This window comes from Narcine bancroftii, chromosome 4, assembly GCF_036971445.1.
Source record: "Narcine bancroftii isolate sNarBan1 chromosome 4, sNarBan1.hap1, whole genome shotgun sequence".
Taxonomy (NCBI): Eukaryota; Metazoa; Chordata; class Chondrichthyes; order Torpediniformes; family Narcinidae; genus Narcine; species Narcine bancroftii.
The window spans coordinates 96338905-96362960 of record NC_091472.1 but is presented as its reverse complement, the minus strand read 5'-3'; the positions used below and the strand labels follow the sequence as shown (position 1 = coordinate 96362960).

The 24056-nt window shown below is 44.4% G+C and overlaps 1 protein-coding gene across 17 annotated transcripts in view; it reads right to left on the bottom strand.

Moving 5' to 3' along the window:
- Nucleotides 1-24056, bottom strand: part of LOC138760861 (interphotoreceptor matrix proteoglycan 1-like) — a 175005-nt gene that overhangs the window by 106359 nt on the left and 44590 nt on the right. For 8 of the 17 annotated variants that reach the window (XM_069932080.1, XM_069932073.1, XM_069932087.1 and 5 more), the window contains exons 2-3: nt 14749-14913; nt 7936-8258 (exon numbers count right to left, since the gene is read on the bottom strand). The exons of 1 other annotated variant lie outside the window; for it this stretch is intronic. In XM_069932080.1, coding sequence (XP_069788181.1) covers nt 7936-8005 — 70 coding nt within the window. In that variant the 5' untranslated portion in view covers nt 8006-8258; nt 14749-14913. 8 more of the 17 variants (XM_069932074.1, XM_069932075.1, XM_069932078.1 and 5 more) reach the window with 8 other exon arrangements.

Here is a 24056-nt window from a genome sequence, read left to right as displayed (position 1 = left end):
ACAATACTCCTTACATTGAAATAGATGTACTTGAGAACATTTCCACCATATTCAACCTGTTGACTTCTAACATTGCATGCAATTTTAACATAATCTTTTCCCTCCTCCACTCATCCATCTGCCCTGGCACTCTGGTTCCCCTCCCCCTGCACATCTGCTTTAAACCCACTGAACCAGCACTAGCAAACCTTGCCACAAGGATATTAGTCCCCTCCCAGTTCAGATGCAAACCATACTATCAGAACAGATCTCACCTTCCCTTGAAGAGAGCCCAATGATCCAGAAACCTGAGATCACTACCCTGGAGGTTCTGTCCTTCAACTCCCTGAACTCTCCTTGCAGGACCTCCTCATCCTTCCTACCCATGTCATTGGTTCCTACATGGACCATGACATCTGGCTGCTGACCCTTTCACCTGAGAATGCCATGAAATCGATCTGGACCAGGGAGGCCACATACCATCAGGATACTCAAATCTCTTCCACAGAACTTCTATCTGTCCTCTAACTATGGAATCCCCTATTACTACAGCTCACCTCTTCTCCTCCCTTCCCTTCTTAGCCACTGGACCAGACTCCATGCCAGAGACCTGATCTTCATGGCTTGTCCCTGGTAGGTCATCTCCCCACAGTATCCAAAATGGAATACTTGTTATTGAATGTGTCAGCTTCAGGAGTGACGTGCACTGCCTGAGATGTTCCCTTTTCCTCTCCTGAATATCACCCATCTAACCTCCACCTTCCTCCTAGGAGTGATAGTGTCCCTGTAACTCTTGTCTATCACCCCTCTGCCTCCCGAATGATCTGGAGTTCATCTAATTCCAGCTCCAATTCCTTAACTCGGCTTATCAGGAGCTGCAGCTGGATGCATTTCTCGCAGATGAAGTCACAGGGATACTGCGGGCTTTCTGATGACCCACATTTTGCAAGAGGAGCATTCCCTGCCTTGGCTGCCATTCCCACTGTCTGGATGAACAAAATATATGATGTCTAAAGCCCCTGCTACAGAAGGAATAGGTCAGACCTCCACACCATGACACCCTACACTGTACGTCGCAAACTAACAACTCACAGGCTCAGAATGTAGACAGAACAACAAACAAAAACAGCCCCAATGTCCGTAAATCTATCTTTCAATATCTTGCTATTTTGAAACCTAATTCATTTCATGAAAGCATTTTTCTTTTCAAAAAATTCTTGTTTATTCTTTCATTTTATTTAAAGTCGGGGCAATTATAATGTTCTTGGTGCTAACTCTATACACATGGCAAGGCATCACAGATAAAAGAGCAAACAAGAGCTCTTCTTGTTCTTTAGAGACAGGAGTTGCTCTACTCTCTGAACCATGATTATTTATGTGCAATCAATTCTTGCTAAAATCATTACGGGAACAAATGAAGTCACCCTCAACAAGCAGCAGGATAAATGAATGTTTTTTCTTGCCAAAACATAACTGAAGGCATTGTTTCACTCAATAATGATGTGAGAAGAACAACATTCACAGTCTGGACAAGTGCACAAACTTCATCTAAAATAAAGTCGTGCAAATTTGTTCCCAAGCACGAGGTACTCTGATGAAATATAATGGGCCAGTTATGTTGTATGTTACATTAATATAAATAAAAAACATTGCCACTCATAACAATGGATTATGTTCTGCAGCATTCTGTGTTGGGAATGGTTGTCAGACCATCACCAGCTCATCCTCTCACACAGTCCGAGCTTCACAATGGAATATACAAAAAGGAAGAGTGCCGTCATTTGATAAAATCAAGGCTAATCTATATTGCAAAGAGAAACACAAAGCCTGCAAATGCTGGAATCTTGAGCAAACAAAGAATTGCAGAAGGAACTCAGTGAATTAAGCAGCATCCACGGGAAGAAAGGGTCAGTCTCTATGTTCGGGTCTGGACCCTTTATCGACACTAAAGTAGTCTCAATCAAAACTGATCTATGTCGCAATTCAATTCATCCCATTTATCTCCCTCTGCCATGGTGGACTTTTCTAATAAAATGTGTTTCAGTCCTAGGTTTAACATTTTCCATTGAGCCTGCTTCAGCAATATTGAAGAGATCATATTACATTTCCCTGAAAAATTGCTTGTTGATATTGCTCCTGAACACCTTGACTTTAATATCAAGATTAGGTATTTATTCTGGACTCAGTACCACAGGAAGTAGCTTCAGTATATCCAGCTTGACAAATTCCTTAATCATCTTAAACTTCTCATCCAGGTCACTGCTAAATCCTCAAGCACTCTGGTGAACTCAAGGTGGATTTTGCAAACAGTCTGCGTGACTTAACCCTTTCAGCCAGTCCTCCTGAGGTTCAGTGAAACAAGTTGCAGGGCAAACGATATTTTATTGGACGAATGGAGAGGAGACAGTAATGTAACATGTTTTACAACAACAGCAGGAAAATTCAAATCGCCCATTTGAATCCTATCCTTATATTGTCCTCACTTTTTACCTCCAAGGCTACACTTCAGGTATCTGAGAGGTCATTCGTTTCTACTTCTATATCCTAGTACTACTTCATCATCCATCCACATTAAATGTTAATGCCTAGATATTAGCTTATAGACAGCAGTATCCTTTTAATACCTATTCACTCATGTGCCATACTTTACACTTAGCCATGCAACATTTCATTTGGTATTCGACAAAGTTTCTACCCAATCCAAATCTTATTGCTCATAATTTTGTTGTAACCTTTGTCTCTACTTCTATCCCTATTTTAATGACATTAGTGACATTTACAAATGATGACTTTAGTCCTTGTGGGTTCAAGTACTCAACATTCTCAAAGTTGAGGATTACACCTCACTTAAGTGTTTGTTCTCTGTTTCTTATCATAAGGCCTCATTGATTCAGAACAATTATTTTCCTTGAATTCCCACAAATCTTTGTCTAATCAGATACCCATTATCTGCAACATTGGAATAGGCTTTCTTGTAGCTATATTTTCCTCCTTTAAATCCTGCAGAACTTGAACAAAGTTTCTGAGAAATTTATCTCATGGCTTCTTATGAGATAAATAAGGGGGATGGGACCTGGAGTGATAGGTCAGTGGAAGAAATTCATGGAGTAAAGCCAGATCTATCATTTAGAGAGGCTTTGAGGAAGGAAAAGCAGAATATAGGTTATAAAAGTAGTAAGGGAGAAGGGTTAAAGTGCATGTTCTTGAAAGCAAGAAGCTTCAGGAATAAGGGTAGTGAACTGAGAGCTTGGATATGTACATGGAATTATGATGTAGTGGCCATTACACAGACTTGGCTGGCACCAGGGCAGGAGTGGATTCTGAATATTCCTGGATTTCAGTGTTTTAAAAAGGATGGGGGGGGGGTGGTTGGGGGGAAAAAAAGGGGAGAAGGGGAGGCATTACTTGTCAGGCATACAATTACAGCTGTGGAAAGGGTGGATAATGTAGCAAGATCCTCTTTTGATTCAGTAAGGGTGGAAGTTAGGAAGAGGAATGAGCAGTTACTCTACTGTATACAAGTCCTCTGGTATCAGCAGGGATACTGAGGAGAAGTGTGGGAGGCATATATTGGAAAGGTGCAAAAATAAGAGGGTTGTTATCATGGATGACTTCAACTTCCCCAATATTGATTGGCACCTGCTTTGTGCCATAGATTTAGAAAGGGCAGAGTTTGTAAAGTGAGCCCAGGTGGATTCCTGTCACAGTATGTTGACAGGCTGACTAGGAGAAATGCCATATTAGATCTTCTCCGTGGATTGTCACCTTGTCGTGGTGGAGAAGCTTGTGTGGTCCTGAGGTCCTGAGACTTGAGCTATGCTCTTGACAGGGCCATCCATGGCGGTAAAATCAAGGGTAAGGTCCCCTGACAAAAAACAATCCAACCAAGTCCTCAATGGTGGAACAGGTGGGCGAAGTCACTCTGAACTTTATGGCTGTGAAGATGGATGAAGGCTGCAACAAATCTAACAGTTCCATTCGTCATGGTTTCATTGCCATTGGAATTAGTTTGTTGATTTGTTAAGTATCGTGTGCTTCTTGGAGTGCAACATCAAGTACATGTTAAAGAAATACATGCACAGGCATCTTCATTCTGTGGATTAACAGAACGAGGCCATCATCTTCAATGATGACAGATAGCCACAATGACAAGTATTAGGTAATGAACCAGGTCAGGTCACAGATCTCTCAGTGAGTGAACATTTGACAGACAATGAACACTGCTCCCTAGCCTTTAACATTGTCATGGATAAGGATAGAGTTAGAGAGGACAGGAAAATATTTAATTGAGGAAGAGAAAACTATGAGGCTAGAACTTGCAGGTGTGAATTGGGATGTTATTTTTGCAGGAAATGTACAATGAAGATGCGGTCAATGCTTAGGGATCTCTTGCAGGTTGTTAGGGATAAATTGGTCCCGGTGAGGCAGAGAAAGAATGGTAGGGTAAAGGAACCATGGTTGATAAGAGAAGAAGAAAATCTAGTCAGGTAGAAGGCGGGTGGATACGTGAGGTTTAGGCAGCAAGGATCTTGAGGAATATCGTGTAGAAAGAAAGGAGTTTAAGAGTGAGTTGATGAGAGCAAGAAGGGGACATGAGAAGGCCTTGGTGTGTAGGGTTAAGGAAAACCCCAAGGCATCCTTCACTTATGTGGAGAACAGAAGGATGACAGGAGTGAAGGTAGGAAGATGTGCCTGGAGGTTGTGAAAGTGGGTGTGGTCCTCAAATGAATACTTCTCTTTAGTATTCACCAAGGAGAGGGACCTTGATAACAGTGAGAACAATATGAGTAAGGTAAATGTTTTAGAGCATGTTGATATTAAGAGAGAGGATGTGTTGGAGCAGTTAAAATTCATTAGGATAGATAATTCCCCAGGGCCTGACAGAATATTCCCCAGGGGGCTCCATGAGACATTGCTGAGCCTGTCTAGGAACTTTGTATTCTTGTTATCCTGGGAATGGTACCGGAGGATTGGAGGGTAGCAAATGTTGTCCCCTTGTTCAAAAAAAAAGGTAGTAGGGCAAGTCCAGGTAATTATAGACCAGTGAGCCTTATGTCTGTGATGGAAAAGCTGTTGGAAAGGATCATATAGGATTGATCGGCATTTAGAGATAGGATCTATGAGCATTTAGAGAATCATGGTCTGATCAGGGACAGTCAGTATGGCTTTGTGAAGGGCAGATCATGTCTGACAAGCCTGATAGAGTTCTTTAAGGAGATGACCAGACATATTGATGAGGGTAGAGTAGTGAATGGATCGACATGGATTTTAGTAAGGCATTTGACAAGGTTTCAAATGGTAGGCTTATTCAGAAAATCAGAAGGCATGAGATCCAGGGAAGCTTGTCTGCAGACAGGGTTGTGGTGGAGGGAGTATATTTGGATTGGAGGGTTGTGTCTAGAGGAGTCCCTCAAGGATTGGTCTGGGACCTCTGCTTTTTATGATTTTTATTAATGACTTGGATGAGGGGGGTAGAAGGATGGGTTGGCAAGTTTGCAGATGACACAAAGGTTGGTGATGTGGTGGATAGCGTGGAGGATTGTTGAAGATCGCAGAGGGACATTGTTAGGATGCAGAGCTGGGCTGAGAAGTGGCAGATGGAGTTCAATTTGGAGAAGTGTGAGGTAGTACACCTTGGAAGGACAAATTCCAAGGCAGAGTACAAGTTAATGGCAGGATTCTTGGTAATGTGGAAGAGCAGAGGGAATCTTCGGGTCCATATCCTTGAAAGTTGCCTTACAGGTAGACAGGGTAGGTAAGAAAGCTTGTGGGGTGTCAGCTTTCATAAGTTGAGGAAGTGAGTTTAAAGCTGCAAGGTAATAATGCAGCTCTACAAAACTCTAGTTAGACCATACCAGTTCGGGTTGCCTCATTACAGGAAAGATGTGGAAGCTGATAGAGGTATACAAGATATCAAGAGGAATAGATAGAGTGGACAGCTAGCTCATCCTTCCCAGGGCACTACTGCTCAATACAAGAGGCATGGCTTTAAGGTAATAGTTGGGATGTTCAAGGGTCAGTGGTCAGTGGTGGAGGCAGGTACACTGGTGAAGTTCAAGAGACTAGTATACAAACATCTGGCGGAATTTAAAGTGAAGGGTTATGTGGGAGGCAGGGTCTAAAGATTGGCACAACAATGTGGGCTGAAGGACCTGTACTGTACTGTTGTATGTTCCATATGTTCTTTCGCTGAACTGAGTTACATACCATCTGACCCTTCGCTGTCTCAGGTCTCTCCTGGCTTATTGAGCGATGCAGCCACACTCATATCAAAAGACTTTAGATTGTCTTGGCTTTAATATCAGTGAGTTCATTTTTGCCCTGGAGACTAATTTAGGTTATTGTAACATACTTTATGATTTCACAATCTCTATAAAACACCACCAAAGCTTCAAATGTGCTAAGGAGAGATTATTAACCAGAATTTGGTACAGAACTGAAGGATTTAATAGGACAGGTGAACAAGCACTGATTGAATGGATAGGTTTCAAGAAACACATTAAAAGAGGCAAAGGGGATCAGTGTAGATTTAAGGATTTACTTCCTAGTTACGTCTGTTACATGATGACCTGCCAACCATCATACTCACTGATCAGTAAACAACCAAAGCCAAGTTTGCATCAATTAATGCTGTGCCATTCCACCAGTGCCTCCCATCACACCTTTAACAACCTTATCTTCAGAAGGAATGGGAAACAAAGACAAATGTATCTACCAACCGTTCACACTATACAACACAGCCCTTGGTAAACATTTAAGGCAAAACCCTTCAAGACTTTTTGTGGACCCTCACCAACTTTTGGGAACCACGTCACGGTGATGGCACTTGTCAGTAGGGAAATCTACCACCACCCACAGTGCACTAGCCAAACGATAATCCATGGAGGGGAAGGTGAAACAAATGTGGCACCAAACCTATCATCATAGAGCTACAAACAGGAACATTGACCCATTATATCCATGTCTGCTATCCCATCTTACCCATCTGTACTAATGTGATTTATACATATGTCAATGTATGTGATTCATGAGCTCAAATCGATACTTCATGACATACAGTGTCTGCATCCCCTCAAGCAGTGTGTTTCAGATTCATTCTAAACCTTTAACTCTTTACTCCAAACCTAAGCTACCTCTGTTTCAAATAACTCGACTGCCTCCAATTGGAATCCTGGCTTTGGCAGAACACCACCACGTCCATCACCCCAAGATACCCCCAAGTCACTGGAAGGATTGGTGCACCAACATCTGGGTCCTCTCCCAGACCAACATCTCAGTATCAAGGTTCTCAGTAGATTCCATCATTCTAGTTGATGGGTCATATTGTTCAGATGCCCTCAGTCAGGTTCCATAGGAGACTTTCTGTTCTGAGCCCTGACCCAGGAAGAGATTTTCAGACATTGCTCAGAGGTTCCTTTGGGAAAATGCAACAACCCCCTCTGAAATCTAAGAATCTCTTGTTCCTGGTCATTCAAACCAGCATTCAGGATGACCCTGAAACAAAGTTCCCTGCACTGGAAATACAAGGAAGTCTGATGTAAATAGCAGAAGGAGTTCACCGCCTCTAAACTTCCCAGCCCCTGATCAGGAGGTACTTCTTTCCCCATCTGAAGAAGAATGGGTACTTCCCAAGTTGGGCTCAACAATCAACCCAGGACTCACCAAACGCAAGTGGAAGCAAGTCGTCTTCGATCCTGAGGCTTATCGGAGAAGATGCCATTAATTTCTAGCATTGCTACATGACTGACATTGTCAATCACACTTGCCTAATAATGAATAAATCATTTACAGTTTTATAATTATTGGAACACAATTTACAATCGGAGAAGTCTCTTTTGTTAACCATTCAATGTTTCAGTACTGTACGTCATACTCATAATAAAAGTATACCATTTTAATTCATCAATTATTTCAACATTTTACATAACAGTACTAATGAAACTAATAATAACTCACCTTTGTTCCCATTAATTGGGTGTGTTGCAAAAGCGATGATAAAAAATATGAATCCAATATGCATATGCATGATCAATTGATGGAGTTTTCATAAGATAATCCTTTGGCAAATTTCAGTGGTGAATCTTGTTTCTTGGTAATTCTACTCCTGATCTGAGCTCGAAGAGCTGTGGAATGAAGGACAGCTGTCTCGGGTAGACTGAATCAGAGTGCCTCGAGTCCAAAGCAAAGTGGTGGCTGGAGATTTCTCAGGGGAGAAAAGGGTTGTTGTAGATAGAGAGGTGGGGTAGGATGTCTTTTTTCAAAATCGACTGTTCCAAACTCTGAAAGTCAATGCAGGCAAATAACCACAAACTCACAAGTGCAACAGAGTAATTAAAGTGACAAAGTGAACAAGTGGCAATGCTGATTGTGGAATAATCTTATCCTGGTAGGTCGATGTAATCTGTTTTATGGGTCAGATGGGGCCTTGCTCATCTCATTAGCTGAATTTATAAGAGGCAGCTGTTGGCGCCACAGGTATTTCAACTCCCAGATAGCCTCATATTATTGAACCAGCCGAGCTTCAGGCTGTGCATTTCGGAGCCTGTGACTCTCAGTGAGCTGCAGCCAGTTCCCAGTTCTTCAGATGTGAACTGCTCCTCTTTGATATTTGTGTACTCAAGTGAGATTTATTCACAGCGGCAGCTCAAAGGGATGGTTGCCAGAAAACCACAATAGCTTTCTTCACATTGAGCCACTTGTGAATATATTGGATATATTTGATGCAAGTTGATAAAGTGGGGGAGTTCATTACTCCAGCCTCTTCGCCTTGTGTTCATATAATGCCAATGAGACCTGAATTAATATACAGGAGGAGGAGCAAATCCTCATGATTCTTCAGGTTCCATTGTGTTTTATGGATCAGAATAAGGATAATTTAAATCCTTTAGTTTTATTCAGGTAACTGATATGACCCATGAAAACAGAAAATTTATCTTAATCATCTCTGGACCAAGGAAGAATGAATTGGAGACAATAAAAATATTGGGAATAGTGAGAGAGAAAGAAAGTCTTGCTCAGTTATAGACATTTCGGGAGCTAAGTATTAAAGTATGATGGAAGCAATGAACAACTTTGGAAAGTAGTTGGAAACACAATTGTTTATTTATGCAGAACTTGGTCCCACAAAGGTCAATGTTATAATCAGTAGATAATCGACTTTAGTCAGAATGCTGGGAAGAAATTACAGGAATGCCACCAGATCTTTTACAAGACAGTAGTCCCAGGCAAAAATTGCTACATGGCACATAGGCTTTGTGGATTTGAATATGCAACTTCCTGACTCAAAGATTCCATTGAATTAAAAACACAGTGCTGGAAAAACTCAGCAGGTCAAACAGTGTACTTTATGTAACAAAGATAAAGATACTTAACCAATGTTTCAGGTTTGAGGCCTTCTTCAAGGTGCGACAAAAAGTAGGCAGATGCCCGAACAAAATGGCAGAGGGAATGAGCAGGGGGAGGAGCCCAGTCCCACATGCAGGAGGTAATAGATAAGGGAGGGAGGGAATACCAGCAAACAGAGGGAGGGGGAATGGCTCTGATAATGTAGAGGGAAGGGGTGGAGAAGGGGGAATGGGAAGGGAGGGAGAATGGGGAGTAGGCTAGCCAATGTTAATGCCATCCATTTGGAGAATGTCCAGACCGAAAATTGTGTTGCTCCTCCAATTAATGGGCGGTCTTGGTTTGATAGTACACAAGGCCATGGACTGACATGCAAGTGCAGGAGTGGGGTTCAGAACTGAAATGGTTGGCCACTGCCAGATCCCTGTCACTGATGCAGACAGAGCGAAGGTCCTCAGCAAAGCCATCTCCCTTGAAGTACTGACATCATTCTCAGACACACTCACTTTTATTTCAGGTGCCCTGCAGATGGAGATTGGTTTTTCTTCCATCGCACAGGATCTTTGACATCCCTACCATTGGGAAGGAGGTACAGGAGCCTCAAAATCAAGACTGCCAAATTGTTTCAGTCAGTTTTTGTGTGTGTATGCACCCTGGTCTGATGAAATGTTTTGTCTGGTTGTGTATGTATAGTCAAATGATAATAAACTTGAACTTGGCTGTCATATTTAGCTAATGAGCAAATGCATTGAGGATTCCACAACAGAGAACACAATTTCAATCAAAACCACAGATGTATAGGTTGTGGTAGGTCATGTTTAGCCAATCTTATAGAGTTTTTCATGGAGGTTACCATGAAAGTTGGCAAAGGAAAGGCTGTGGATGTTGTCCATATTAACTTCAATAAGCCATTGACAAGGTCCCGCATGGGAGGTTAGTTAGGAAGGTTCCGATGTTAAGTATTCATGGTGAATTAGTGAACTGGATTTGACAATGTCTGGATGGGAGAAGCCAGGGTTTAGTGGTGGATAATTACTTCTCAGATTGGAGGCCTGTGACTAGTGGTGTGTCTTAGGGATTGATGTTGGAACATTTGTTGATTGTCATCTATATCAATGATCTGGATGATAATGTGGTAAATTGTATCAGCAAGTTTGCAGATGACATAGTAAATGGTGGGGCACTGAGGAGTGAGGTAGAACAAATGGATCTGGGAATACATAATTCCCTGGAAGTGGTGTCAAAGGTGGATGGGGTTGTAAAGAGAGCTTTTGGCATATTGTCCTTCATAAATCAAAGTATTGAGCACAAGAGCTGGGATGTTGTGGTAAACTTGCATAAGACATTTGTGAGGCCAAATTTGGAGAATTACGTCCAGTTTTGGTCATCAAACTACAGGAAAGATATCAATAAGATGGAAAGAGTGCAGAGAAGATTTACTAGGATGCTGCCTGGACTTCAGGAACTGAGCTATAGGGAAAGGTTAACCAGGTTAGGACTTTATTCCTTGGAGTGTAGAACAATGAGAGGAGATTTGATAGACGTATTTAAAATTATGAGGGGGATAAACAGAGTAAATGTAGATAGGCTTTTTTCCACTGACGGTAAGTGAGATGCAAACCACAGAACATGGGTAAGAATGAAGAGGAAAAGTTTAGGGGGAACTTCTTCATACAGAGAGTAGTGAGAGTGTGGGATGAGCTGCCATCTAAGGTGGTGAATGCAGGCTGAATTTTAACATTTAAGAAGAATTTGAACAGGTACATGAATGGGAAAGGTATGGAGGGCTATGGACTGGCTGCAAGTCAGTGGGACTAGGCAAAAATATATGGTTTAACACGGACTAGAAGGGCCTGTTTTTGTGCTGTAATGTTCTGGTTCTATGGAATTGAGTGATCCACTCCCTCTGAAATCCATGTCCGAAGCATTCAAGTCTAGCGATCCTGATTGAAAGAAGAAAAGCAGGTTGGACCTATGAAAGGCCATCAGAAATTCTATGGAGCAGTACCAGGCCAAGTTTGAGTCTCAGACAAACCTCAAAGACACCCAGGATTTTAGCAAGGTAGGCCTGCATAGTACTGTCCCTTTAATGTTATGCCAACCTATATATTCCTACCAAAAATAATACCCTGTATATTTAAACCCTTCCTACTTTGTAACCCTTTTTTCATCCATGTTGTTGTGTAAGAGCCTCTTAAATTCCCCTAATGTTTCAACCTCCACCCCCACTCTGGCAAGGCATTCAGGCACCCACAACTCATTGTGTAAAAAATAAAAGTACCCCTAAATTTTCCTCCCTTCACTTTGTCTAGATGTCCCCTGGTGTTTGCTGTTCCCACCATGAGAAAAAGGATTTACACAGGCAAGTGAGTATAAACAAATACCTCATATATAAAAAGCTCAATATAATACTTTACAAACACACAGAATAGAGAAAGTAATAATGAAAACTAAACAGGTATTATGAATTAGGTGAAAAGCCATATCAGCTCATTACACTGAAAAGTGGCAAAGCAGCAGGTATGGATGGAATCCCCCCAGAAGTCTGGAAGGCTGGCGGCAAAACTCTGCATGCCAAACTGCATGAGTTTTTCAAGCTTTGTTGGGACCAAGGTAAACTGCCTCAGGATCTTCGTGATGCCACCATCATCACCCTGTACAAAAACAAAGGCGAGAAATCAGACTGCTCAAACTACAGGGGAATCACGTTGCTCTCCATTGCAGGCAAAATCTTCGCTAGGATTCTACTAAATAGAATAATACCTAGTGTCGCTGAGAATATTCTCCCAGAATCACAGTGCGGCTTTCGCGCTAACAGAGGAACCACTGACATGGTCTTTGCCCTCAGACAGCTCCAAGAAAAGTGTAGAGAACAAAACAAAGGACTCTACATCACCTTTGTTGACCTCACCAAAGCCTTCGACACCGTGAGCAGGAAAGGGCTTTGGCAAATACTAGAGCGCATCGGATGTCCCCCAAAGTTCCTCAACATGATTATCCAACTGCACGAAAACCAACAAGGTCGGGTCAGATACAGCAATGAGCTCTCTGAACCCTTCTCCATTAACAATGGCGTGAAGCAAGGCTGTGTTCTCGCACCAACCCTCTTTTCAATCTTCTTCAGCATGATGCTGAACCAAGCCATGAAAGACCCCAACAATGAAGACGCTGTTTACATCCGGTACCGCATGGATGGCAGTCTCTTCAATCTGAGGCGCCTGCAAGCTCACACCAAGACACAAGAGAAACTTGTCCGTGAACTACTCTTTGCAGATGATGCCGCTTTAGTTGCCCATTCAGAGCCAGCTCTTCAGCGCTTGACGTCCTGCTTTGCGGAAACTGCCAAAATGTTTGGCCTGGAAGTCAGCCTGAAGAAAACTGAGGTCCTCCATCAGCCAGCTCCCCACCATGACTACCAGCCCCCCCACATCTCCATCGGGCACACAAAACTCAAAACGGTCAACCAGTTTACCTATCTCGGCTGCACCATTTCATCAGATGCAAGGATCGACAATGAGATAGACAACAGACTCGCCAAGGCAAATAGCGCCTTTGGAAGACTACACAAAAGAGTCTGGAAAAACAACCAACTGAAAAACCTCACAAAGATAAGCGTATACAGAGCCGTTGTCATACCCACACTCCTGTTCGGCTCCGAATCATGGGTCCTCTACCGGCACCACCTACGGCTCCTAGAACGCTTCCACCAGCGTTGTCTCCGCTCCATCCTCAACATCCATTGGAGCGCTCACACCCCTAACGTCGAGGTACTCGAGATGGCAGAGGTCGGCAGCATCGAGTCCACGCTGCTGAAGATCCAGCTGCGCTGGATGGGTCACGTCTCCAGAATGGAGGACCATCGCCTTCCCAAGATCGTATTATATGGCGAGCTCTCCACTGGCCACCGTGACAGAGGTGCACCAAAGAAAAGGTACAAGGACTGCCTAAAGAAATCTCTTGGTGCCTGCCACATTGACCACCGCCAGTGGGCTGATAACGCCTCAAACCGTGCATCTTGGCGCCTCACAGTTTGGCGGGCAGCAGCCTCCTTTGAAGAAGACCGCAGAGCCCACCTCACTGACAAAAGGCAAAGGAGGAAAAACCCAACACCCAACCCCAACCAACCAATTTTCCCTTGCAACCGCTGCAATCGTGTCTGCCTGTCCCGCATCGGACTGGTCAGCCACAAACGAGCCTGCAGCTGACGTGGACTTTTTACCCCCTCCATAAATCTTCGTCCGCGAAGCCAAGCCAAAGAAGAGATGCAGGACAAGCATCGAGAATGATTATTGCAATTAAGAATGATTTTGATTTAATTTCTCATAAACCTCAAGAAATGGCAATTTAAAACAATTTTATTTAAAGTTATATCAATCAGAGTCTTTAAAAGATGATAATAAAATAGGTAATTTAAAAAAATCTCCAATTAATTTACATAAATTAAATTTGTATGATCAGAGAGAGTTGGCTGCTCCTTTCACACTAATAGAGATTGTATTCTTTATAAAGTAATAAGTCTCTGGGAGAGGATGGTTTCCTGCCTGAATTTTATAAAGTTTAAGGATTTATTAATTACTCCCATTATTGAAGTATTAAGACAGGCGGCTGAAACACATACCTTACTGGAATCTTTTAAAACAATGATTAAGTAAAAAAAAAGGTCCTTTAAAGCCATTTTCATATAGACCTCTAGCTTTACTAAATGCAGATTATAAAAGTCACAAAAAATATTAGCAAAATACTTACAAAAGTTAATAAATATGGATCAAACTGGATTTGTTTAAAAAAAGTCAGGAGAAAATGTGACTAGATTGATGAGTATAATACATTTGGCACAGAAAAAGAGGAGCTGTAAGTGTAGCAGTGGGTTTAGAGGTGGAGAAAGTATTTGATAGATAAGAATGGGAATTTTTATTTAAAGTAATTGAAAAGTTTGGACTAGGACAAACATTTATTAATTGGATTAAAGCCTTGTATAATGGACCAAAAGCCAAAGTGGTAACAAATGGACAAGTTTCTGATAATTTTCAAGTAACTAGACTTAGTAGACAAGGGAACCCATTGTCTCCAGCTTTATTTTTGTTAGCAATAGAACCATTGGCAGAATTGATTAGGTCTGATTCTGATATTAAAGGTTTTAGAATTGGTAGAAAGGAATACAAGATTAATTTATTTGCAGATGATACAATAATCTATTTGATGGAACTGGAAAGTTATTTTATGCAAATTATATTCAAGATTAAAAGAATATATAATAATATCTGGTTATAAGGTAAATTGAGATAAAAGTGAGATTATGCCTCTTAGTAGGAGTGATTATACACAGTGAAAAAGAGATACCCAATTTAAATGGCCAGTAAATGAAATAAAATATTTAAGGATATGAATAACTTAAATAATATTGTGATGGACTGCACCACTACTTACCTCATGGAAGCTTTGGAGTTGCAGGTCTCTGCGGGCCCAGGAATTCCCTGGAGTTTCTTGGGAACTAATGACTAAGGCTTCTGGGAGCTGTTTCATTTCTGGGAGTCACATGATGCCATTAAACTAGTCAGCTCATGATGTCCCTTGTGTTCTTTGTTGCTTCACCTTTATTTAAAAAAATTGATGAAGATTTTAAAAAATGGATGGAATTACCTTTAACTTTTTTGGGAAGAGTTAATTGCATAAAAATGAATATTTTTTTCCTATTTGACAAACGTTGCCTATATTTATTCCACAATTTTTTTTCAAGAATTGAATAAATATGTAACAAAGTTTCTTTGGAAGGGCAAAATGTCGAGGGCCTTATTTGAAAAATTAACTTAGAAATTTGAATTGGGAGGTTTACAACTTCCAAATTTTAAAAATTATTATAAAGCAACACAAATAAGATTTCTCTTTTCCTTCTTTGAAGGAGAGAAACCAACATGGATTAAAATAGAGATGGATAAAATAGGGGAGATAATGCCTGAAGATTTTTTATATATATATGAGATTAATAACTGGAGATAGGGATACTTCACTGTTGAATCATTTGATGAATATATGGAATAAGGTAATTGAAATGGGAATGAGGAATATGAGATACCCAAACTACCAATGATTCAAAATAGACTTATTCTATTTAAAATGAATAATCAACTTTTTAATATTTAGTCTACAAAAGGAATTAGAAGAATAGTGGATTATTTTGAAGGGAGGTTTAATGCCATTTGATCAACTTAAAAATAAATATGGGATACAAAATACAATATTTTGCTATTATCAAATAAAGGTGTATTTACAAGATAAATTGGCTCCAACAATGTTATTGCTTGAAGGAAGTGAAATAGAAAGTTTGATTTGTAATAAATGTATTAAGAAATTTATTTTAGCTATGTATACATTATTGTAAAAGGGAATATGAAAACAAAGAATCCATATATTTAGACAGAAGTGGGAAACTGATTTAAATATTAGTATTGGGGAGAAGAATTGATTGGAATGGTGTCATGATAGTGTGACAAATATATGTCAGATATAGATTGATGTAAAAGGTTATATTGAACCAATTATATCTTACCCCAAAGGAATTAAATAGACTGAAATCAGATTTATCAGATAAATGTTTTGGGTGTAATCAAGAGTTAGGTTTTTTTTTTACACTCCACATGATCATGTTCAAAATTGAGACTATTTTAGATGGTACTAGGATCACTTTTAGAACTGGTCACTAAAGTTAAATTTCCTCAAGATCCGATCATTTTCTTATTAGGCAATATATCTGGGACAAGGCCAAAACTGAAACTTAATGTTTCAAAAGGAATTTGTGAAAATTGAATTAACAATCACAAGAAAATGTAAAGCAGTGACAAGGAAATCAAATTCTCATTTGGTAATGGATATATGTCATGCTATAATACATAACTGTTGACCCCCTTGATAAAATTACATAATTTAAAAAATAAATATGATGTTGCCTTCAAAATATGGTACCAATATTTTTATATTGTTGGTATTAGTTTATGAAAGGTATCTCCTGAACCTCAGAGAACCTTATCAACTCCTTGGACTCAGTATATAATTAATAATGTAAAGGCAAAAGTTGACTGAATGTATTGAAATTTTAGTCACAAGATGTGTTTCCTTTTTCCTACTTCTCTTTTTGTTTTTAAGGTCTTTGGGGTTATTATTTGGGGGGAGGGGCAGAAGAGATGGAGGGTATGTAATAGCATGTATATTGATTTGAGATGTACAATGGATATTTTTTGTGTATTTGGATATTATTGCATGTATGGAAATTTAAATAAAATATTAAAAAAAAAACAAATCACAGCTTGGTAACGGAATTGCTCGGTTCAAGATCAAGACCACAAGAAATTTTAGAGTTGTGAACATTGCTCAGGCCATTAGGGACACCAACCGCCCCTCCGTCAACTCCGTCCACACCTCCCACTGTCTTAGGAAAGCATGGGGGACACTTTGTGAGGACCCGTGCAACACGGGGGGGGCACTCTGTGGGGACCCGTGGTACGCGGGGGGGCACTCTGTGGGGACCCGTGGTACGCGGGGGGGCACTCTGTGGGGACCCGTGGTACGCGGGGGGGCACTCTGTGGGGACCCGTGGTACGCGGGGGGGCACTCTGTGGGGACCCGTGGTACGCGGGGGGGCACTCTGTGGGGACCCGTGGTACGCGGGGGGGGGCACTCTGTGGGGACCCGTGGTACGCGGGGGGGCACTCTGTGGGGACCCGTGGTACGCGGGGGGGCACTCTGTGGGGACCCGTGGTACGCGGGGGGGGCACTCTGTGGGGACCCGTGGTACGCGGGGGGGGCACTCTGTGGGGACCCGTGGTACGCGGGGGGGCACTCTGTGGGGACCCGTGGTACGCGGGGGGGGCACTCTGTGGGGACCCGTGGTACGCGGGGGGGCACTCTGTGGGGACCCGTGGAACGCGGGGGGGCACTCTGTGGGGACCCGTGGAACGCGGGGGGGGGCACTCTGTGGAGACCCGTGGAACGCGGGGGGGCACTCTGTGGGGACCCGTGGAACGCGGGGTGCACTCTGTTGGGACCCGTGGAACGCGGGGGGGCACTCTGTGGGGACCCGTGGAACGCGGTGGGCACTCTGTGGGGACCCGTGGAACGCGGGGGGCACTCTGTGGGGACCCGTGGAACGCGGGGGGGCACTCTGTGGGGACCCGTGGAACGCGGGGGGGGCACTCTGTGGGGACCCGTGGAACGCGGGGGGGCACTCTGTGGGGACCCGTGGAACGCGGGGGGGCACTCTGTGGGGACCCGTGGAACGCGGGGGGCACACTGTGGGGACCCGTGGAACGCGGGGGGGCACACTGTGGGGACCTGTGGATCGCGGGGGGGGCACTCTGTGGGGACCCGTGGAACACGAGGTGGGTGACACTCTGTGGGGACACAAGGAACACGGGGGGGGTGACACTCTGTGAACACACAAGGAACACGGGGGGACACTCTGTGAGGACACAAGGAACACGGGGGGACACTCTGTGAGGACACAAGGAACACGGGGGGACACTCTGTGAGGACACAAGGAACACGGGGGGACACTCTGTGAGGACACAAGGAACACGGGGAGATGCTCCATGAATGAGTTCACAAGTAACCAAGGGAGGCATTCTGTGTGAGGACACATGGAACACAGGGTCCTTACAAGTATCAGGCCACTCATGGACAGAACAGGGGCACAGCTTCCACCCACCTAATTCCCTGGAGGACCTGGATATGTGGGTCAACATCGCCAGAGTTTTGCCAACTGCTAAAAACACCAAAGGTTATAACTCTTTGTCAATGTTTCTGTTTGATGAAATATTCAAATACAATGAATTAAGTTCCTCCAGCTCTTGTGTGTTTTTACTAACATTAATCAGCCTTTAAACTTTAAGAAAAATGTTAAGAATAAACAAATAGAATAGTTGGGAAACTTAATTTATTTAAAAATAAATTGCCATGCTCCCACCTCTCAATTGTTCTGTTGGGGTGAGGATTGGATGAAAGTGAGCAGGCTGATCTATCAGGCGGCAACAGAGTTGTTACTTGGACCCACAAACCTGCTCCATCATTCAAGAAAATCATGGCCAATCTGACTGTAGCTTCAATTCTCCATTCCTGCTTCCTACTGGTAACCTTTCACCTCCTTGCTTATCAAGTATCTATCTAGCTCTGCCTCAGTCTTATATTCAACGATTCTGTTTCCAGTGAAATAAACCAAAGTGCAAGAGAAACTCAAAAGGTCACACAGCATCTTAACATTGTCTTGTTGGAGACTGCTGAGACAGAAAATAAGGTGTGTTCCTCCAATTTATGAATGGCCTGGATTTGGCAGTACATGAGGCAATGGGTAGACACGCTCAACGTCTTGTGTATTGCAATAGACCCCAGCCTCTGCAGATTTTCTTGTTTAACTCTGTTTCCGCTGCCTTTAGTGGAAGAGAATTTCAAAAGCACATGACACTTTGAGGGGAAAAAAGTTCACCTTGTGGCAGTGCACTCTCTCATGGCGAACCGGCCCCGCGTGTAACCCCACGTGGTGGGGCAGCCATGGGAAGATGACGCTATCAGGGTTTTCTCCCTGCCTCGTCTCCTGCCCAGCGCGTGCCTGGGGCAGCGATTATGATGTCACAATGCACGAGGTAACTGAGCTCATGCTGCCCTTAAAAGGGCACGCGCTGAATTTTAATAAAAAGTCATCAACGACTTTCAATGTGATGGCTGAGTCTTTCTTGGCTGTGTCCAGCACTACATTGGTGACCCCGTTGAGCCCAGGCACCTCTCTGATCTCAAGAACATGGATCCAGCAGAGATCAATGCCATTGCCATCAAACTGCCCCCCTTCTGGACCCATTGCCCGCATACGTGGTTCGGCCAGGTGGAGGTGCAGTTTCAACTGAGGAACGTTTCAGCAGACGCCACGATATTCTACCACATCGTGAGTGTGCTGGACAAAGAAATGGCAGCTAGGGTGGATGATCTAATACACAACCCACCGGCCGAGGGTAAATATCCTGCCCTCGAGAACCTGGTCCTTGGCATTTTTGGGCTCTCCCCTCAGCAGCAAGTCTCCAGGCTCCTGCACCTCGACGAGCTTGGGGACCGCACACCATCGGCCTTAATGGACGAGATCCTGGTGCTGGCAGAGGATCACAAACCTTGCTTCCTATTCCATCAGATCTTCCTTGAGCAGATGCCCGGGGAAATCCTACTACTCCTGGCGGATGAGGACTTCACGGATCCACGCCAAGTCGCAGAGAGAGCAGACACCCTCTGGCGCACCAAGAGGGAGAATGAAGCAGCTGTCAGTCAGGTTGTGCAACTAAGAGCCAGCCGGCCGCAACACTCCCCCAAGCACAAGCCGGAGGAGCACCATTCCACTTGGTGCTTTTACCATCAGTGCTGGGGAGTGCAAGCTCGTAAGTGCCGACAATCATGTGACTTCCAGGTATGAGTATTCGAACATACTCCACGAGTTCCCCACCATCCTTCAACCACGATTCAGCACCACCTTACTCCAGCATGGGGTAGAACAACCATATCTCCATGCAGGGCCCCCTGCTGCATGCCAAGCCCAGATGACTTCTGCCCGAGAAGATGCAGCTGGCAAAGGAGGCGTTTTCCTGGCTGCAGGAGTTGGGGGAATCATCCGTCACTCAGACAGCACCTGGGCATCCCTCCTTCACACAGTCCCCAAATCCTCCGGGGGCTGGAGACCCTCCGGCGATTACTGCTGTTTAAACGACACAACCACACCGGACAGGTACCCAGTTCCACACATTCAAGACTTCTCATCCAATCTCCACGGCGCACAAGTCTTCTCCAAGGTTGATCTGGTGTGGGGGTATCATCAGATCCTGGTCCACCCCGAGGACATTGGCAAGATGGCAATTATCATCCCCTTTGGCCTCTGAATTCCTACATATGCCTTTCAGCCTCAAGAATGCGGCCCAGACTTTTCAGCGCCCCATGGACGCAGTGGGTAGGGACTTGGACTTTGTGTTTATCTACCTGGACAATATCTTTATCGCTCGCCGCAACCTTGAGAAGCACAAGGCCCATCTCCGTACCCTGTTTACCCAACTGGCAGAGTTTGGCCTCATGGTCAACATGGCCATGTGCCAGTTCGGCAAGCAGACGCTGCAGTTCCTGGGGCACACAATTTCGGCAGTAGGTGCTGCCCCGGCACCAGAGAAGGTCGCGGCCGTCCAGTGGTTCCCCAAGCTAACCACCCTCAAAGGCTTGCAGGAGTTCATGGGGATGGTGAATTTTTAATCAACGGTTAATCCCCAGCACCGCCCACAGCATGTGATCGCTGTTTGCATTGATCGCCACTAAGGAGAAAGTCCTGACCTGGACGGAGGAGGCAGAGACTGCTTTTGCCGCAACAAAGTAGGCCCTCACCAACGCAACTCTATTGGTGCACCCACACCCAGAGGCACACACGGCACTCTCGGTGGATGCCTCAACCATGGCGGTAGGGGGTGTACTCAAGCATTGGCTCAATGGACAGTGGCACCTGCTGGCCTTCTTTAGCAAACAGCTGGACCTGCCGGAGCTCAAGTACAGCGCTTTCGACTGGGAGCTCCTGGTGCTCTACCTGGCTATCTGGCATTTTCAATACTTTCTGGAGGGTAGGCCCTTCGTGGTGTCCACGGACCACAAGCCCCTCACACAGGCACTCGCAATGGCCATAGATCCGTAGTCGGCTCGCCAGCAACGTCACCTCTCCTATGTGTCGAAGTTCACCACTGACATCCGGCACAGGGCAGGCAAAGACAATGTCATGGCGGATGCTCTCTCTCATCTGGCGATCAACACTCTCTCCCCCACCCCCGGCCTTAACTACACACAGTTAGCACAGGCCCAGAAGCTGGACAGAGAGACGCAGGTTCTCCAGACCGCCATCTCTGGCCTCGAGCTCTAGGACATTCAATTGCCCAACTGTTCGGACACGCTGCTCTGCGACGTCTCCACCTGGTCGCCGCACCTGGTAGTTCCACCACAGTGGAGGTCGAGGGTTTTCAGCTTAGTCCACAACCTAGCCCACCCCTTGGTGAAGGCTTCAGTGCGAATGGTGGCAGAGCAGTTTGTGTGGCATGGGCTCAAAATGAGGTAGCCGAGATGGTGAGGAACTGCACCAGGTGCCAGGCCTCCAAGGTCCACCGGCATACACAGGCCCCAATCTAGCAATTCGACCCAGCACTGCGGAGATTTCAGCACATCCACGTTGATGTCGTAGGCCCCCTGCCAGTGTTCAGAGAAGCGCACTACCTTCTCACAATAGTCGATCAGACCACGAGATGGCTGGAGGCCGCTCCCATCAAAGAGGCTTTCACAGAGATGTGCGCAGGAACCTAGTCCGTCATTGGATTGCTAGGTTGGAGTCCCAGCGCACATCAACAGTGACAGGAGTGCCCAGTTCACCTCCGCGCTCTAGGCTCAGCTGGCGATCCTCCTGAGGGTTAAACTCCACCACACCACAGCCTACCACTCGCAAGCAAATGGTTTGGTGGAGAGATTTCATCGTCATATGAAATCAGAACAGCACCCAAGGAGGACCTACAGGTGTCTTCTGTGGAACTGGTCTACAGCGCACTGCTCTTGCTGCCCGGTAAGTTCTTTTGCCCGGAGCCCAACATCATGTCTGAGCACGCAAACCTTTTGGCAGATCTCCATAAGAAACTATCCTCACTAACCCTCTCCACCACCGCCCCCCCCCCCCCCCCCCACCCTCACCTCATGGCATCTGGCCGACACGTCATCCCAAAGTGCTGGACTCAGTGGAATTCGTATTTGTTCGGCGCGGTCCACATACTGCACCTTTACAACACCCGTACAAAGGTCCATACAAGGTCCTCCAGCAGTCCGGCAGGACTTTTACTTTGGACATAGGAGGTAAAGACCAACTTTTCACCATGAACCATTTGAAGGTGGCTCACTTAGATCCATCATGGCCGGTGCAGACAGCCATGCCCAAATGCCAGGGCCACTCGCTTAAGTGGTGGGACGCGTAGCCGGTTCTGGAGGGGGTTGTGTGGCGGCGCATTCTCACTTGGCGAACTGGCCCTGCATGCAACATCTCATGGCAAGGCAGCCATGGGAAGATGGCACTGTCAGGGTTTCTCCCTGCCTCAAGTCTCCTGCCTAGCGCATGCCTGGGGCAGTGATTATGATGTCACAAAGCACAAGGTGACTGAGCTCATGCTGCCCTTAAAAGGGCGCGCGCTGAATTTGAATAAAAACAGTCATTAACAACTTTCAATGTGGTGGCTGAGTCTTTCTTGGGTGTGTCCAGGACTACAACCTTATCTTTATTCATCACCTGCACCAACTCATCTTACCTCAGATTCAGGGGCAGATCCCTGGGAATAATTGGCAGATCCTTGTCAGTAATTCAGGGGTTTCTTATCAGTGCTAAACTTCTTGGCACTGAAAGAGAAAATATCTTGCTAGTTCGTTGGGCAGCAACCTCCTTTGAAGAAGACCGCAGAGCCCACCTCACTGACAAAAGACAAAGGAGGATAAACCCAACACCTAACCCCAACCAACCAATTTTCCCTTGCAACCGCTACAACCGTGCCTGCCTGTCCTGCATCGGACTTGTACTGAGCCTGCAGCAGACATGGACATACCCCTCCACAAATCTTCGTCCGCGAAGCCAAGCCAAAGAAAAAGAAGCATTTTCCCCATACGTATCTTTCTCAAAAAAGGCTTGTTTTCCAGGGTCTCTGTACTGGAATTCCCTTACTGAACACTCCTTCCCACTTCTTTTGCTCTCTTTGAGGGGTTTAAAGAACAGTTTATGGAGCACATACTACAGAAGATGGTACAAAGAAAGATGATCATCTCAGATGTTTGAACTCTTGCATTTTCCTGCTGTTGGCGACATTCGTAATGCTTGAAGGTAATTTCTACACCTCTGGTAGGGGGAATGCATAATGTTCCTTAGTATCAGACATAGTATGAATTATGTCAGCTGAGTTTTGGATGATACATTATACTCCATGGCTGACATCTGGACATTTTATTGTGCTAAGTACGCTTGAATTTGAACTCTCTCAGTTCTTGATCCACACCATTCTAAGCATCTCAGAGCAAAGAATTAGGTTGAGACTTTCCAAAGCCGCCAATACCAGGAAACCAATGAAAATATTTATCGGTGTACCTTCTAAAGTTTCACAGCACTTGGGTGATTAAAGAAGATTAAGACCTGAACCACAGATGGTGAGCTGAGCTGCAGTGCTTGAAAATAATTCTGTGCTTGGAGCGAAGATGAATCTATCACCAGTAATTTAAAATCAAAGCAACTACAAATTTGATTTTTTTCTACATTTGTCTCCTTGAAAAAATGATCAAAGGGAATATTGAACGTGTTTCGCATTTTTTTGAAAAGCATGGAGAAAGGGGTTGGAAACATGCGTAGAAACAGGAGGGGAGGAAACAGATGAGCCTTTTGAGACATACAGAAAATCTCGCAAATATGACTGGTCTAATGGTCAACAGACAGCCACTTATTAAAGAGTGTTAGAGAAAGGATTAGAGGATTAAGACAAAAAGTTAATATAAATTGAAAGAAGCTTCTCATAAGAAGAGATGGAGACCACACTCCTGCCACATCAATAGCACTGAAGTGAAGCGAGTAGGAGACATTGGGTGTAAATATTTCCAATGATCTGACCTGGATCAACAACATTGATTCAACAGCCATGAAAGTGCACTCACCCTCAGCTTTCTTAAAAGATCAA